General features: G+C 36.0%; 1 protein-coding gene across 4 annotated transcripts in view; it reads right to left on the bottom strand.

The window, feature by feature from the left end:
• Positions 1–16,084, bottom strand: part of EPHX4 (epoxide hydrolase 4) — a 50,982-nt gene that overhangs the window by 25,961 nt on the left and 8,937 nt on the right. For all 4 annotated transcript variants that reach the window (XM_041748616.1, XM_041748615.1, XM_041748618.1 and 1 more), the window contains exons 3-6: positions 12,105–12,262; positions 10,265–10,393; positions 6,417–6,520; positions 246–394 (exon numbers count right to left, since the gene is read on the bottom strand). In XM_041748616.1, coding sequence (XP_041604550.1) covers positions 246–394; positions 6,417–6,520; positions 10,265–10,393; positions 12,105–12,262 — 540 coding nt within the window. The remainder of the gene's footprint in view (positions 1–245; positions 395–6,416; positions 6,521–10,264; positions 10,394–12,104; positions 12,263–16,084) is intronic.

Here is a 16,084-nt window from a genome sequence, read left to right on the forward strand (position 1 = left end):
GATGGGTTAAACAGGTGATGGGTATTAAGGAGGGCATGCGTGGTGAGCCCCAGGTGTCGCATGTAATTGATGAATCACTAAATTCTACACCTGAATCTTTTTTTTTTCTACACCTGAATCTAATACTGCACTGTATGTTAACTAGCTGGAATTTAAATAAAACTTGGAAAAAATAAAAATAAAATATTGGCTCTATAGGGAATGAATATTTTACTCATTCATTTCTAAAAAGAAATTATACTGACCTGAAGATATTTCGGTAATGGTTAATTGGGCCACTTAATGCTCCAGGCTGGGAGAAGACATAAATATAAGCTTCAAGATCTTCTGTTGTTAATCGACATCCTTTTCTTCCAATGCCAGTCCTTTGACTGGTAAACAGATGTTTCAAAGCCTAATTTAAAGGAAAAGAATTAAAACTTTTTAGTTACCTAACAATGGACTAAACCTTTGAGTTTTGAAAGAGAATAACGGTCCGTGTCAGTGAAAACTCCTCTTCAGATAGAATACCTCACTATATACGGACACATGAGACACATTTTACTTTCCTGGCTTTACTTTTGAGAGCTTCCCTTCTAATCCCCCATGGACACATCACCCTTATGAAGAGCAACCTGTCTTCTTGGTACCTATTCACGTTCCACAAGGCTAAGCTAAGACACTATCACCACCCTAAAGTCTTCCCTAATATTCTAACTAAAGTAGTTTATCTGTTTACTGACAAACTATCTGCTCTCCTCCCCTCACAATTGTTTGAATTTTTTTTTTGACCACAATCCAGAGTAACAAACACCTTTTATATCATGATCCAGTCATACTCCCACACACATGTTTCTGAAACAAAAGTTTAAAGAAATATCCCTTACTCTTATTACTACTGTGTATAGTGATATTTTCAATTCACTTCTGTTCTACTTTATTTAAAAAAATGAAATTGCAAGCCGCTAAACGGATTTCATGACCCACCAATGGCTCCTCATGTACGATTTGAAAAACATTGCTCTATACCAGCATTTCTCAAAATGTAGATCTAAATAACCTGCATCAGAATCATTGGAATTCTTTAAAATGAAAATCTCTTGGGGAGGCTGGGTGGTTCAGTTGGTAAAGCATCATCAGTCTCTTGGTTTCAGCTTAGGTCATGATCTCAGGGTCCCGGGATAAGCCCCATCATCTGGCTCCACGTTTAGAGGGGATCTGCTTAAGGATTTTTCTTCCTCTCCCCCTGTCCCTCCCCCTGCTCACCCTCTCTTTCTAAAATAAATAATCTTTAAAAAGTAAAATGCAGATCCCTTAACCCCAAAACACACCTGTAAAACTATGAAGTGATTTATGCAAGAAGTGACTAATTGAAACATTATTTGTAATAGCAAAAGACTGGAAACAAAAAATATCCATCAGTAGGGGGTTGGTATGTGTTCTGAATACTGCAAGAGAAGATGGAGATGATTACATGCTATGGAGTGGCCAATCCCCAAGTCATATTTTTAAGAGGAGGGAAAAAAAAGAAAGGGTGAAAAATAGTATTTGTAGTATGTTATCTTTTACATAAGAAGGAGTAGACAAATATACATATGCTTATATTTTTTAAAAAAGGAACAATAAAGAAAATGAAACAAAAACAACCAAAGTGGTCTCCTTATGGAGAAGGAGGAAATAGGATGGAGCCAGAGAAACAGGAAACAGAGAACTAAGTAAGACGTCTCTTTACCTTGTTTTAGAGTTTTGACTAGCACCACATAAATGTTTTTTACAAAATATAAAAGTTAAGTAAACCGTTGTAGTCTTAGTTTTGCTTTGGAAATATGAATAAGAACTCATTATTTTTTTCACTTTAAAAAATATGTATATACAATTTCTGTCCAATGGAAAGATCTAGAAGCAATAAAAACCCAGTAACAATGATCACCTTGACACCCAGACTGTGGTTTCTAAATACAATTCCTACTAATAGAAGCCAAAGTTCCTTCAATAAATAACTAATTCCAAATTTGTGGCAGGAAATAAAAGATGAACCTAGGACATTAAGGAGGCAAGCTATCAATGACTGAAGATTTATGTCAAAAGGACACAGGATCCAACCTGAAGGAGTTTACACTTGCCTAATGTGAGACAATCTTAGCATCAAAGAGAATGACTGTAATTGATTGATACACATCAAATATATATTTAAAACTCATGAGCTCAGGAACCCTGGGTGGCGCAGCGGTTTAGCGCCAGCCTTTGGCCCCGGGCGTGATCCTGGAGACCTGGGATCGAATCCTGTGTCGGGCTCCCGGTGCATGGAGCCTGCTTCTCCCTCTGCCTATGTCTCTGCCTCTGTGTGTGTGTGTGTGTGTGTGTGTGTGTGACTATCATAAATAAATAAAAATTTTTAAAAATTTTAAAAATAAAATAAAATAAAACTCATGAGCTCATAGTAATATGGAAAAAACACTTCATTGGTTATCATCAAAGATTTCTAGGGCATCAAATCATTATTCTGGAAGTTGTTTATAAAGGTAAAGAATGAATCCTGCCATTCTTGTGTGAACTGTATTTCAGAATAACCAAACAGTAGATTGGAAAATTTCAGTTAATAAAAGGAAGAATTCCAGTTAATAAAAGTAGGGGGAAATGATAGAATTAGGAAATCACCATTCTGAAAATCCTAATGAAATAATGGACCTAGGCAGTGATGATCAAGGTATGCTAAAATTATTTGGTGACAAGTTGTTAGGAAATTTAGATAGGCTGACAATTCATGATCCCCCTGTTCAGTAAAACTAAGAGAACTAGACTTTATGTGGTTCCCTGATGTGATTCATTAGGAAATATACAGCACCACCTACAAGTATTCTTGCCAAATTACAAATCAGTCTAACTAAACCTCTAGATTAATAACATCCATGAAGTAGGAAAAACAAAGGTTAGCAAAACAAGTTAAATAACACCATAATGAAGGAGTTAGCCAAATCCAAAATGTGGATCATTCCTCAGGACAAATGACCAAATTTCTTCAATAAAAAAATGGTGTTAACAAAAGAACTGTTATAGACTGAAAAAAACCATAACAATCACATGCAGTGTGTGGATCTTGTTTGGTTCCTGATTCAAACAAAGTGTGCAAAGACAGTTGAGACAGTCAATAGGGAAATTTGAATGGGAATTAAATGATAGTAAGGAGTAATTATTCACTTTGTTAGGTTTGATAGTGGTACTGGAGTTATGTTTTTATTTTATTTTTTTAATGTTTTTTTTTTAATTTTTATTTATTTATGATAGTCACACACAGAGAGAGAGAGAGAGAGGCAGAGACATAGGCAGAGGGAGAAACAGGCTCCATGCACCAGGAGCCCGGCGTGGGATTCGATCCGGGGTCTCCAGGATTGCACCCTGGGCCAAAGGCAGGCGCTAAACCACTGCACCACCCAGGGATCCCTGGAGTTATGTTTTTAAAAAAGCTGGGGCACCTGTGTGGCTCAGTGGTTGAGCATCTGCCTTTGGCTCAGGTAATCCCGGGGTCCTAGGATTGAATCCCACATTGGGCTCCCCACAGGGAGCCTGCTTCTCCCTCTGCATATGTCTCTGCCTCTCTCTGTGTGTCTCTCATGAATAAGTAAATAAAAATCATTTTAACAATCCTTAACTATCAGAGATTTAGGCAAAAGTATTTGTAGGTCCCAAAAGACTCCACCCCAAGATTGCTAGAACTCATGCTAGAACTCAATTCAGCAGTGTGGCAGGATACAAAATCAATGCCCAGAAATAAGTGGCATTTCTATACACTAACAATGATACTGAAAAAAGAGAAATTAAGGGATCAATCCAATTTACAATTGCACCCAAAAGCATAAGATACTTAGAAATAAACCTAACCAAAGAGGTAAAGATCTATACCCTAAAAACTACAGAACACTTCTGAAAGAAATTGAGGAAGATATAAAGAGATGGAAAAACATTCCATGCTCATGGATTGGAAGAATCAATATTGTGAAAATGTCAATGCTACCCAGGACAATTTACACATTTAATGCAATCCTTATCAAAATACCATGGACTTTCTTCAGAGAGTTGGAACAAATAATCTTAAAGATTTGTGTGGAATCACAAAAGACCCCGAATACCCAGGAGAATATTGAAAAAGAAAACCAGAGGCAGGGACATCACAATGCCAGATTTCAAGTTGTACTACAAAGCTCTGATCATCAAGACAGTGTGGTACTGGCACAAAAACAGACACATAGATCAATGGAACAGAATAGAAAACCCAGAAATGGGCCCTTAACTCTACGGTCAACTCATCTTCAACAAAGCAGGAAAGACTATCCACTGGAAAAAGGTCAGTCTCTTCAATAAATGGTGCTGGGAAAATTGGATAGCCAAGGGCAGAAGAATGAAACTAGACCATTATCTTATACCATACACAAAGATAAACTCAAAATGGATGAAAGATCTAAAATGTGAGACAAGAATCCATCAAAATCCTAGAGGAGAACACAGGCAACACCCTTTTTGAACTTGGCCACAACAACTTCTTGCAAGATACATCTATGAAGGCAAGGGAAACAAAAGCAAAAATGAACTATTGGGACTTAATCAAGATAAAAAGCTTCCTGCACAGCAAAAGAAACAGTCAACAAAACTAAAAGACAATGTACAGAATGGGAGAAGATATTTGCAAATGACATATCAGATAAAGGGCTAGTATCCAAGATCTATAAAGAACTTATAAAACTCAACAGCAAAGAAACAAACAATCCAATCATGAAATGAGCAAAAGACATGAACAGAAATTTTACTGAAGAAGACATAGACATGGCCAACAAGCACGTGAGAAAATGCTCCGCATCACTCGCCATCAGGAAAATACAAATCAAAACCACAATGAGCTACCACCTCACCCCAGTGAGAATGGGGAAAATTCACAAGACAGGAAACAACAAATGTTGGAGAGGATGTGGAGAAAAGGGAACCCTCTTACACTGTTGGTGGGAATGTGAACTGGTACAGCCACTCTGGAAAACTGTGTGGAGGTTCCTCAAAGAGTTAAAAATAGAGCTACCCTAAGACCCAGCAATTGTACTGCTGGGGATTTACCCGAAAGATAGAGATGCAGTGAAAAACCAAGACACCTGCACCCCGAGGTTTATAGCAGCAATGTCCACAGTAGCTAAACTGTGGAAAGAGCCTCAGTGTCCATCGAACAATGAATGGATAAACAAGATGTGGTTTATGTATACAATGGAATATTACTCAGCCATTAGAAATGACAAATATCCACCATTTGCTTCAATGTGAATAGAACTGGAGGGTATTATGCTGAGTGAAGTAAGTCAATCAAAGAAGGGCAAACATTATATGGTTTTATTCATTCAGGGAATATAAAAAATAGTGAAGGGGATTAAAGAGGAAAGGAGAGAAAATGAGTGGGAAATAGCAGTGAGGGTGACAGAACATGAAAGACTCCTAACTCTGGGAAAGGAACAAGGGATAGTGGAAGGGGAGGTGGACGGGGGGATGGGATGACTGGGTGATGGTCACTGAGGGCAGCACTTGACGGGATGAGCACTGGGTGTTATACTATATGTTGGCAAATTGAACTCCAATAAAAAATATACAAAAAAAGTATTTGTAGGTAAAATAATATTGCTTTCTTAAAACCTCCCTAAATATCTAATACCATATTAGGTATACAAGAAGCAGTCGATAAACTTTCAAGAAATAGATACAACACATGACTCCTGGTTGTGCGTGTACACCAATTCCTGCACTTACTTTGTTTCAGGGTTTTGTTTACACCCACAGTCCTCCACTTCTGCTGTGTCAAACTCTCACCTGGCATTCATATTCCCTTGTCTCCCCATGGAATGTTCTCTGAAAAGAGGTATGCCTGTAGGGGTACAGGCTCTCACAAAAAATTGAACAATAACCAGGCACTCAAATATACAGGGCCTACAAAAATAACAAGCCTCATATGAGCCTAATAACAAGCCTATATATGAGGTCTTAGAAGCATGTATTAAATTTTAGCATTTGCCTATTTTTATTTCTGCAGGATGAACTTTAATACATTATTCACTTGACTTACCTTTTTTCTTGCATAGGAGGAAATGCCTAACAAATGCCTAACAGTGGACAGCATATAACAATAATCAATTAATGATTATTTTAAACAAATCAAATAACATAAGCCAACTTTCTTTTTCTCTTTTATTTATTTTTTTAGTGCATCTGTCTATATTTTAGTTTTAACTTCCTAATTTTGTCATCTTCTTGGGCTCCAGTTTTTCAATTTTATTGAGGTATAGTTGACATATAAGATATAAATGACATATAACATGTTTCAGGTATACATGATGATACAATATTTGTATACAATGCAAAATGATCACCACAATAAATCTAGTTAACATCCATCACAATATTTGACTTACCTTGAAATCATTTATTGAGAACATAAATTCTGGGAACCATGGTATTTGGAAGAAGTAATAATGGCTGGATTTGAACAGTTGGGCAGGGTGTCGTAAAATATATTCTGAAATTAAAATGCCATGTTAGACCTTATCCAAGGAGTATAAATTATTTACTATAGAAAGAACTCCTTTTTAAGGCAATTTCACCTCTGAGATGAAAAAGAACCCACAAGTAAGCCTTGTGTATATTTATATTTCTCTTTGGGACAATTTCTGTGTTCTTATATTTTGTTATAGATATTTCAAGTATTTGGAAAATGTATAGCACTTTAGATAGAAAAGAAAGTCTCATTTTATGAAGTCTTGACTAAGGAACAGGAAACCCAAATAACACTGCTTTCTCTCCAAGGTTATTATGATTGACCTCACACTTTTCCTAGGGTTATATGGCAAGGTAATTTTCTGTTGTTTACATGCAGATTTGAATACCTTATTCATTTGGCCTCAAACAGACACTAAAGTGTTTCTTTTAGTTCATTCATGTATCTAGAAAACATTCAAGGAATATTTGAATATGTACTGTGTGTGAGGGGTTTAGCAATCAATAAGACAGAAGAGGTTCCCATTAATAAGGAACTTATACAATAAATAATCAATACTTTAAAAGATCATTTTAGATAGCAATAATACCATACGGAATATTAAAACAAAGTAATCTGATTGAGAGTAATGCTTGGGTGCTGTGGAGGGGCTATTATTTAGCAGAACTGATCAGAATAGGCTTCTGTGGGGATGTAATATGTAGACTGAGTCTTAAATGGTAAGAGGGAGTCAGCTATGCAAATATCTAGGAAGAATATCCAAGAAAGGAAAGTAGGTCCTGGGCTTGGCACATTTAAGAAGCACAAAGAACGTCAGTGTGACTGGTGTATAGTGAATGAGGGAGAGGTGGCATGAGATGAGTCAGAGAGCAAAGCAGAAGCCCAGTCAATGAGGGCCAGAGGAGATGGATTTTAAGTGTTTTGGGAAGACACTAAAGCTTTAAACTGGAGAGTAGCGTAATCACACATATTAAGTGTGCATACTTGTTTCTTGTGCACTATATTTTTATTTTCTTTGCTAGAGAGCTATTTTTTTATTTCTAATTTTGTAACTAACATGCTAGTGTTAACACAGTTGGAATTTTTAGAACTATAATTCTTAGGTAAGTGGTATATCATTATGCTATACTTTTTGTAAAGTCATCATTGGACAAAATTTACTCAGCCTTGCATTAAGAGATATCAATATAATTAAGGAAAAAATAGAGGCATATTAGTTGAAGATCTTATATTAATCTGACTAGGGTTGAACCTACTCTGGATAAAACAATTCCAGAAATATTTCAAGAATCTTCTTGCTGAAATGACCAATTGAAATTTATTTATTTAGCAACATCATAAAAATAACGTTTACTCAAGGATCCCAATCAATGGAACAAGCATGTAGCACAATTTTTGCTACCCAATGCAACAGAAAAATATAATGAATCTCAGTTTAATATTTGAATTCTAAGCATCCATGCTATCACCTCAACAGAAATAGGACAGATATATATCTAAAATTCAACTCTCAGAGCACCTGGATGGCTCAGTTGGTTAAGCATCTGCCTTCAGCTCAGGTCATGATCCTAGGGTCCTGGGATGGAGCTCCACAGTATTGGGCTCCCTGTTCAGCGGGGAGCCTGCTTCTCCTTCTTCTCCCTCTGCTGCTCCCCCTGTTGTGCTCTAGCACCCTCTCTCAAATAAATAAAATCTTTAAAAAAATAAAGAAATAAAATTAAACTCCTACACTTATAATGTACAATACTTAGGTAGTCATGTTCCCTTTCTTCCTTTTGTGTATCATGTCCCCAACATAGAATTTTTTCTTTCCTAGAGGGCTGCTGTGGGTCATAGCAGTACCTGAAACGCAGAAAATCTGACAAAGATAGTTAAAGAGGACAAGATTATCATTTTTTGTCAAAACCAAATAAAAATGTTCATTGGTCTTTAAGCATTCTGAGGATTTTAAGAGTTCCCTTTACAGCAGAGGTTCTCAAAGTACAGCCCACTTGGACAAGTTGGGATCCACTAGACCCTTTTAAGCAATCCAGACAGTCAAAATTATTCCATTACAATACTAAGACATTATTAGCTTTTCTTTTTTGGTTGACATTTGTGCTCATGGTACAAAAGCAATGGAAGATAAAACCATTGCTGACTGAACACAAATCAAGGTAGTGACACTAAACAATACTAGTAGGCATTGTATTCTTCACACTACACATTTGCAGCAAACAGATACATAAATACATAAAATTAGGTGCCAGTTTCACTTAGGAATGTCCTAGATAAAATAGCAAAAATTATTAATTTTATAAATTTTAACCTTTGCACACACATCTTTTGAACATGGAGATGAAACAGAAAGTATACATAAAGCAATTCTGTTGAACACCCAAGTACAGTGGTTGTCTCCAGGAACAGCACTTCTGCAATTCTTTGAGTTGATTAGTTGAATTAGCTGCATTTTTATGGAATACCATCTTTACTTGAAAGGATGACTAATAAACTATTATCAGTCAGACTCAAGTATTTGACAGATATGTCTTGAAAATGAACGAAGTGAGCCTGTCACTTGAGGGAAAACAATCAACACTATTTGTTGCCAACGACAAAATTCAAGCTTTCAAATGAAAATTAGAATTTTGGAGATGTGTATTTGCTACTGTGAGTGTGACAGCTTTGCAATACTCAGCTTTTTGATGAAACTGGGGCAATATTAATGAATGTAATTCTTTGATATAATAAAATGTGTCAACTTATGAAAAATCTGCATAACTCAATGAAACAGGGTCTTCCAATGCATGATGATGCAAAATCATGCATGGGTAAAAAAATCCATTCAAAGTGCTAGGGAAACTAATGGATTTTAATGTAACAGAGTACAAAAAGTTCATTAATATGACATCAGATTCTAAACTGTCACTAATCTTTAAGAAACACCAATTTTTGAGTTTGGTATAGTGTTAAAGAAGAAAATCCACAGTTATCTGAAAAGGCTATTAAAATACTCCTCCCTTTTCCAATTACAAATCTGTGTGAGGCCAGATTTCTTCATACACTTCAATTTAAACAACATATTGCAACAGACTGCAGAAGCAGATCTGAGAATCCAGCTGTCTTCTATTAAGTCAAAAATTAAAGACGTTTGCAAAAATGTAAAACAATGACATTCTTCTCACTAAACTTTTGTTTGGAAGATGTAGCCAAATCTCACTAAAATGTTATTCATGTTAACAGGTACTGGATTTATTATATTTTAAATGAATTAATATATAATTTAAATGTTTTCTCATTTTTAATTCCTAATACAGTAAATATGTTTATATATGACCTATGTAAACAAAAGCTCATTTGGTCTTTAATAATTTTTAAGAGTCTAAAGGAGTCCTAAAAGTCAAAATTTGAGAACTATGGCTTTAAAGAATGCTGTCATTCCTGATAGCCTAAGCAGTCAGGCAAGAGAAGAATTTATTTCTAGGTTGTCAAAATTCATTACTGTCAAAGTAGTGTTACTGCATTTTTCCCCTTTATCACTCTCCAAGTTAGCAGTAAAATGTTCTCTTAAAAAATAATAAAATTAAGCAAGCAAATATGAAGCTACAATTTCTCAGACTCTTATGGAATATTTAAAGCCAAAATATCTGACATTGTCATTTGCTAATATATTTTAGTCTTTAAAAAATACTGTTATTTAAATTTTCCTGTTTTTAATTCAAAGTGTCAGTAACCATAGCAAATTGTCACATTAGCAAAGATGTTTTAATTAAAATTTAAACTCACCTGTAAATACATTTGGATGAGGGAAGTTAATAACAATAAGCTTCATCACCATTTCAGGATAACAGATGGCGATTAGCCAAGCAATCATTCCCCCCCAGTCATGGCCAATAAGAACACATTTGCTATACCCTGAAATGAAGGAAAAAAATGTTGATGTCATTGAAGGTGGATGCATCATTACATCACATAAACTGAGTACACCTCTGAAACTAATCTTCCCATAATCTGACTCTAATTATATATTTTATGTAGATACTAAGTTTGGTGTTTCCAAAACCTGTATGTCTGAATCACCTAAATAGCTTTTTAGAAAATTTAGATGTCCAACCTCCATTCTAGACCTACAGATTCAAAATCTGTCCCAGAAATCTATATATATATTTTTTTTACAAATCTGAAATAGCTAGCTCAGCTTTTGTCCCACGAACCTGAGTAAAGATTACACATAATTAAGTCATAATCAAGATTATATTATTGATTTGCCTAGAAAATTGCATGAAGACAAATTTAGGCCAAATCTGACTGAATTACCACAAAAGAGTAACAAAATATGGCTGCTGAAAATCAATGTCTTTAAGTCTATTTTATTGCAATCAGACTAAATGACAACACTGCATTGACACCCCCAGACCTCATCCATTTTTTTTTTCTCCTCTTAGAATATTGGCTTGATCTCTGCTCTCATCAGATTATTGTAGAAAAGGCCTTTAATTTGATTTCATGGGTTTCTCACTATATTAGCTCCATTAACGTACCATGGTAGCAGCTGGGTTTTAATCAAAAGCAATGTGGTGGATTCAATTATTATTATTATTATTTAGATTTTATTTATTTATTCATGACAGACACACAGAGAGAGGCAGAGGGAGAAGCAGGCTCCATGCAGGATGCCTGATGTGGGACTCGATCCCAGGTCTCCAGAATCAGGCTCTGGGCTGAAGGCGGCGCTAAACCTCTGGGCCACCGAGGCTGCCCAGTGGATTCAATTATTGTTAAAAATATTTACTCCCCGCCTCTCCCCACTGCCATAAAAGGAGTATACCTTGCTACCCCTTTGATGTTAGACTTAGCCATGTGGTTTGCTTGGGTCATATGGTGGGAGTATGACTTGACTTTGGACTCAGGCATATGACTTGCTTTGATGAATGTGCTGCAAGCAGAAACTTGAAATACACTTCTGCAGCTGAGCTCATCATCTTGCCATTTCTGCCATTGTCAGAAGACGAAGAGCTATCACTAGGTAGTTATTCCCTTTTAGCTTGGGTTCCAGCCCAACTAGGAGGGAGAAGCCCAGCAGGACCTGTAACCTGAGGCAAAGACCCAGGGGTCCAGCCCATACTTGATCAGCATACTCCATAAGCATGTGAATGAATGAATGCCTATGGCTATAAGCCCCTGAGTTTGGCATGTCTGTTACACAATAATGTTGTAGCACCAGCTGATCAACATAAGAAAGATAGTGCAAGTGCTTCTGTAACTTATAACATTTTAAAATGATTTAGATGTGGGTTCTGAAGAAATGAATCTTCTGAATATAAGGATCAAATTTCCAATAATTAGTTCTGAAAATAATAAATTTCACACATCAGAAATACTTTTAAAGGCAAATTTTCAAAGTCATTCTTGGCTAGTGGACTGAATAGTCGTTCCGGATGTATTATTTTCTATTTCCCCTGTAAATATTTGAGGCAGTATACCCAAAACCATTGTGACAGGATTCAAGTAACAGCTCAGGTAAATGGAAAACACCTCCTTCCAAGAAATGAAGTCACCAATTCACAATTTGTTGAATGTTAGTTCCTTAAAAGGGATTAATACTATTTCTTTAAAACTGACCTACCTAAAGAGTCTAAAATATCCTTTATATCTGTAATTAGACAGTCCAATTTATAATTCTCTCTATGAATGGGAGCATCCGTTTCTCCATAGCCTCTCAGATCAAGGGCTACAACTCGATATTCACTTTTAAATTCCCTCAGTTGGTGACGCCAAGAATACCTGCAGGAAATAAGAAACATTAAAAAGACCACAGTAGCGAATCCAGAGAGTAACATTACAGCTTTTCTAAGTGGGCAACTGTAAGAAACTATCTATTTTGAGAAAGGTTATATAGCTGTGTGTGAGCCAGAGTAAGGGATGCATTTCAAAAGGGAGCACTGACATTCTTTATAAAAATTTATTGTAATTTTTTTTACCAGCTCCAGTAGCGTGTACAAAGGGCCAGTATCTACAGAAACTACAAAACATCTGATACTAAAAACAATATACTTTTGTATGTACTTGAGAAATTAATCTTGTAGGCTTTTCTTAAATAATGCTTACAGCTATCAGGGAATCCGTACTTACAAATGCTTCTGTACTGCAAAACCATTTGATTCTCTGAAAATATTTATGAGATGAAAATATATTTCCCTAAAAAGTAGATTTTACTCACTTTACTCCATTGTAAATAGGGCTTTGAGTTTTTAGTAATAACAGTTTACTTCTGGATGAAAAAGGTCAAAGATTTTTAAGAAGATGATCACTGAAAGAATCCAATAAAACAGCTGCTTAAGATAAACCTCTGTTAGCTAAAACAAAATTCTTCTGCAGAGAAGTTCTTGAATGAGTATAAGCAAGTGTGATATTAAAAACATTTAAGGGGCAGGCGCCTGGGTGGCTCAGTCGGTTAAGGGTCTGACTTCAGCTCAGTTCATGATCTCAGACTCCACATGATCTCACAGGCTCTGTGCTCAGAGGGGAGTCTGCTTCTCCCTCTCCCTCTGCTTCTCCCCAACCTCCACCCCACTTGTGCCCACTCTCTCTCAAATAAATAAAATCTTAAAAAAAAAAAAAAAGAATGGTCAGTGGGCTACATCCAAGTCCTGAAGGCCTGCACAGGACCAGGTATTCCCTCTGTGCTTGATCATAAAACTGCAGAATTAAATGAAATCCATGAGATTTTCTTCCATGAGATTTCTTCTCTCTCTCTTTTTTTAAAGATTTTATTTTTAAGTAATCTCTGCACCCAACATGGGGCTCAAATATACAACCCTGAGATTAAGAATTGCATGCTCTCCCAACTGAGCCAGCCAGGCTTCCTGATCTATAAGACTTTCTTCTTCAAACAAATAGGATAACAAATAGGAAAAAGAAAAAAAAAAAAAAGATGTGGATTTTTCAAAGTGACTATGTTGTGCAACTCCAAATATGCATTTTAAAAAATGAATCTGCATGCACATCTGTTCATGGAAACAGTGTAGAGAATTATCTGACATAAGCCAAATGGGAGATAATTGTCTGAAAACATTTTTGGAGTGCAATAGGCAAGGGTACACAGGGATCTCAGATATAAACCAACAGTGAGAGAGACTGCGATGTGAACTGTCACAAAGCAATTAGATCAATAAAACAAAGCATGCACTTTCCACCAACAGGTCATCAGGAAGAGTGTCAGACACATATTTGTAATTATGCATGGTTACAAAATCTTTGATCTGTTATTAGGATATCCATGATTTGTGAAAATCTGCAAAAGCATTACCGATTAAGACAGATTTGAAAATGTTTATTAAAAAGTATATTTCTTAGCAAAGTCATAGCAATCTTATTAATCTTGTCTTTAGGTTGTAACAAATAAAGCAGTTGGTTTCCTTAAAGACACTCATCTGTCGACACATGTGATATTATTTTCTCATTAGCTTTACTTAAAATTTTCTATTGATTTTTTTATGTCCTTGTAACTGGAGCCTAGCTCTTCCCTCTTCAGGGATTACCTCATGCCCAATCAATAAAGTTCTATAGATTTAACCTTTAAAATATTTATTTAATCACTTTTCCTGTCCATCCCTACTATCATTACCTTAATTCAGACCTCCATTAATGCAACAACCTATTGATTGGTCTATATGCATTTCATTCCCCTCAGTGCTATCTTATACAACACCAGTCTGAGGTCCCAAAAACACAAACTCTGTCATGTAATTTCGCTGCCTAACATCTTATCTTGAATCCCTAATTACAGACATAATCTCAGACATATTGCAGGTTGGGTTCCAGACTACCACAATAAAGCAAATATCACAATAAAGTAAGTTAAATGAATTTTTGGTTTCCCAGTGCATATAAAAAAGTTATTGTTTACATTGTAGTAAATTAAGTATATAATAGCATTATGTCTAAAAAACAATGTATATATCTTAATTTTAAAAGTATTGCGGGCAGCCCCGGTGGCTCAGCAGTTTAGTGCTGCCTTTGGCCCAGGGCATGATCCTGGAGTCTCAGGATCGAGTCCCACATCGGGTTTCCTGCATGGAGCCTGCTTCTCCCTCTACCTGTGTCTCTGCCTCTCTCTCTCTCTCTGTGTCTCTCATAACTAAATAAATAAAATCTTTCAAAAATAAATAAATAAAAAGTATTGCTTGTATAGAACTGTTGAGTCATTGTATTGTACACCTAAGACTAATATAACACTGTATGTTAACTACACTAGAATTAAGATTAAAAACATAATAAAATCAAAAAAAGAGAAAAAATACTTTAATGCTACAAAAAATGCTAACCATTATCTGAACTTTCAGCAAATTGTAATTCTTTTGCTGGAGGGTCTCGCCTCAGTGTTGATGGCTGCTGACTGCTCAGGGTGGTGGCTGCTAAAGGTTGGGGTGGCTGTGGTAGTTTCTACAATGAGATAACAATGAAGTTTGCTACATTGATTGACTCTCTTTCCTTCACAAACCATTTCTCTGTAGCATGTGATGCTGTTCACTAACGTTTTACCCACAGCAGAACTTTTTTCACAATTGGAGTCAGTCCTCTCAAGCCCTGCTACTGCTTTATCAACTAAATGTATGCAATATTCTAAATCTTTTATTGTCATTTCAACAACCTTCACAGAATCTTTACAAGGAGTAGATTCCAGCTCAAGAATCACTTTCTTTACTCATCCATAAGAAGCAACTTCTCATCCATCAAAGTTGGATCATGAGATTGTAGCCATTCAGTCCCATTTCAGGCTCTACTGCTATGTTTAAGTCCTCTTGCTGCTTCCACCACATCTGCAGTTACTGCCTCCACTTCAGTCTTGAACTTCTCAAGGTCATCCATGAGGGTGGGAATCAACTTCTTCCAATTCCTGTTCATGTTGACATTGTGACCTCTTGCCATGAATCATGAATGTTCTTAAAGACATCTAGAATGGCAACTCTTCCAGGTTTTCAACTGACTTTGCCCAGATCTATCAGAGGAATCACTATCTATGACACTATAACTTTATGAAATATATTTCTTAAATAATGGGACTTCACAGTCAAAATCACTCCTTGATGCATGGTTGCACAAAGGATATTGTGTTAGCAGTCATGAAAAAAAAAACCCATTAATTTCATTGTACATCTCCATCAGAGCTCCTGGGTGACCAGGTGCATCATCAATGAGCAGTAATATTTTGAAAGAAATCTTTCTTTTTCTGAGCAGTGGTTCTCAACAGTAGGTTTAAAATATTCAGCAAACCGTGTTGTAACAGATGTGCTGTCATCCAGGCTTTGTTGTTCCATTTATGAAAACAGGCAAAATGGATTTGATATAATTCTTAAGGGCTCTAGGATTTTCAGAATAATCAATGAGCAATGGCTTCAACTTTAAGTCACCTTAATAAGATTGTCTGCCTGTCTTTTGAAACTTTGAGGCCAGGCATTAACCTCTCTAGCTAAGAAAGTCCTAGAAAGCATCTTCTTTTAATATAAGACTATTTCATCTACATTGAAAATTTATTGTTGCCACTTTCATGAATTGAGTTACATCTTCTGAGTAACCTGCTGCATCTTCTACATCAGCACCTGC

The sequence above is a fragment of the Vulpes lagopus genome, chromosome 3 (assembly GCF_018345385.1).
Source record: "Vulpes lagopus strain Blue_001 chromosome 3, ASM1834538v1, whole genome shotgun sequence".
Taxonomy (NCBI): Eukaryota; Metazoa; Chordata; class Mammalia; order Carnivora; family Canidae; genus Vulpes; species Vulpes lagopus.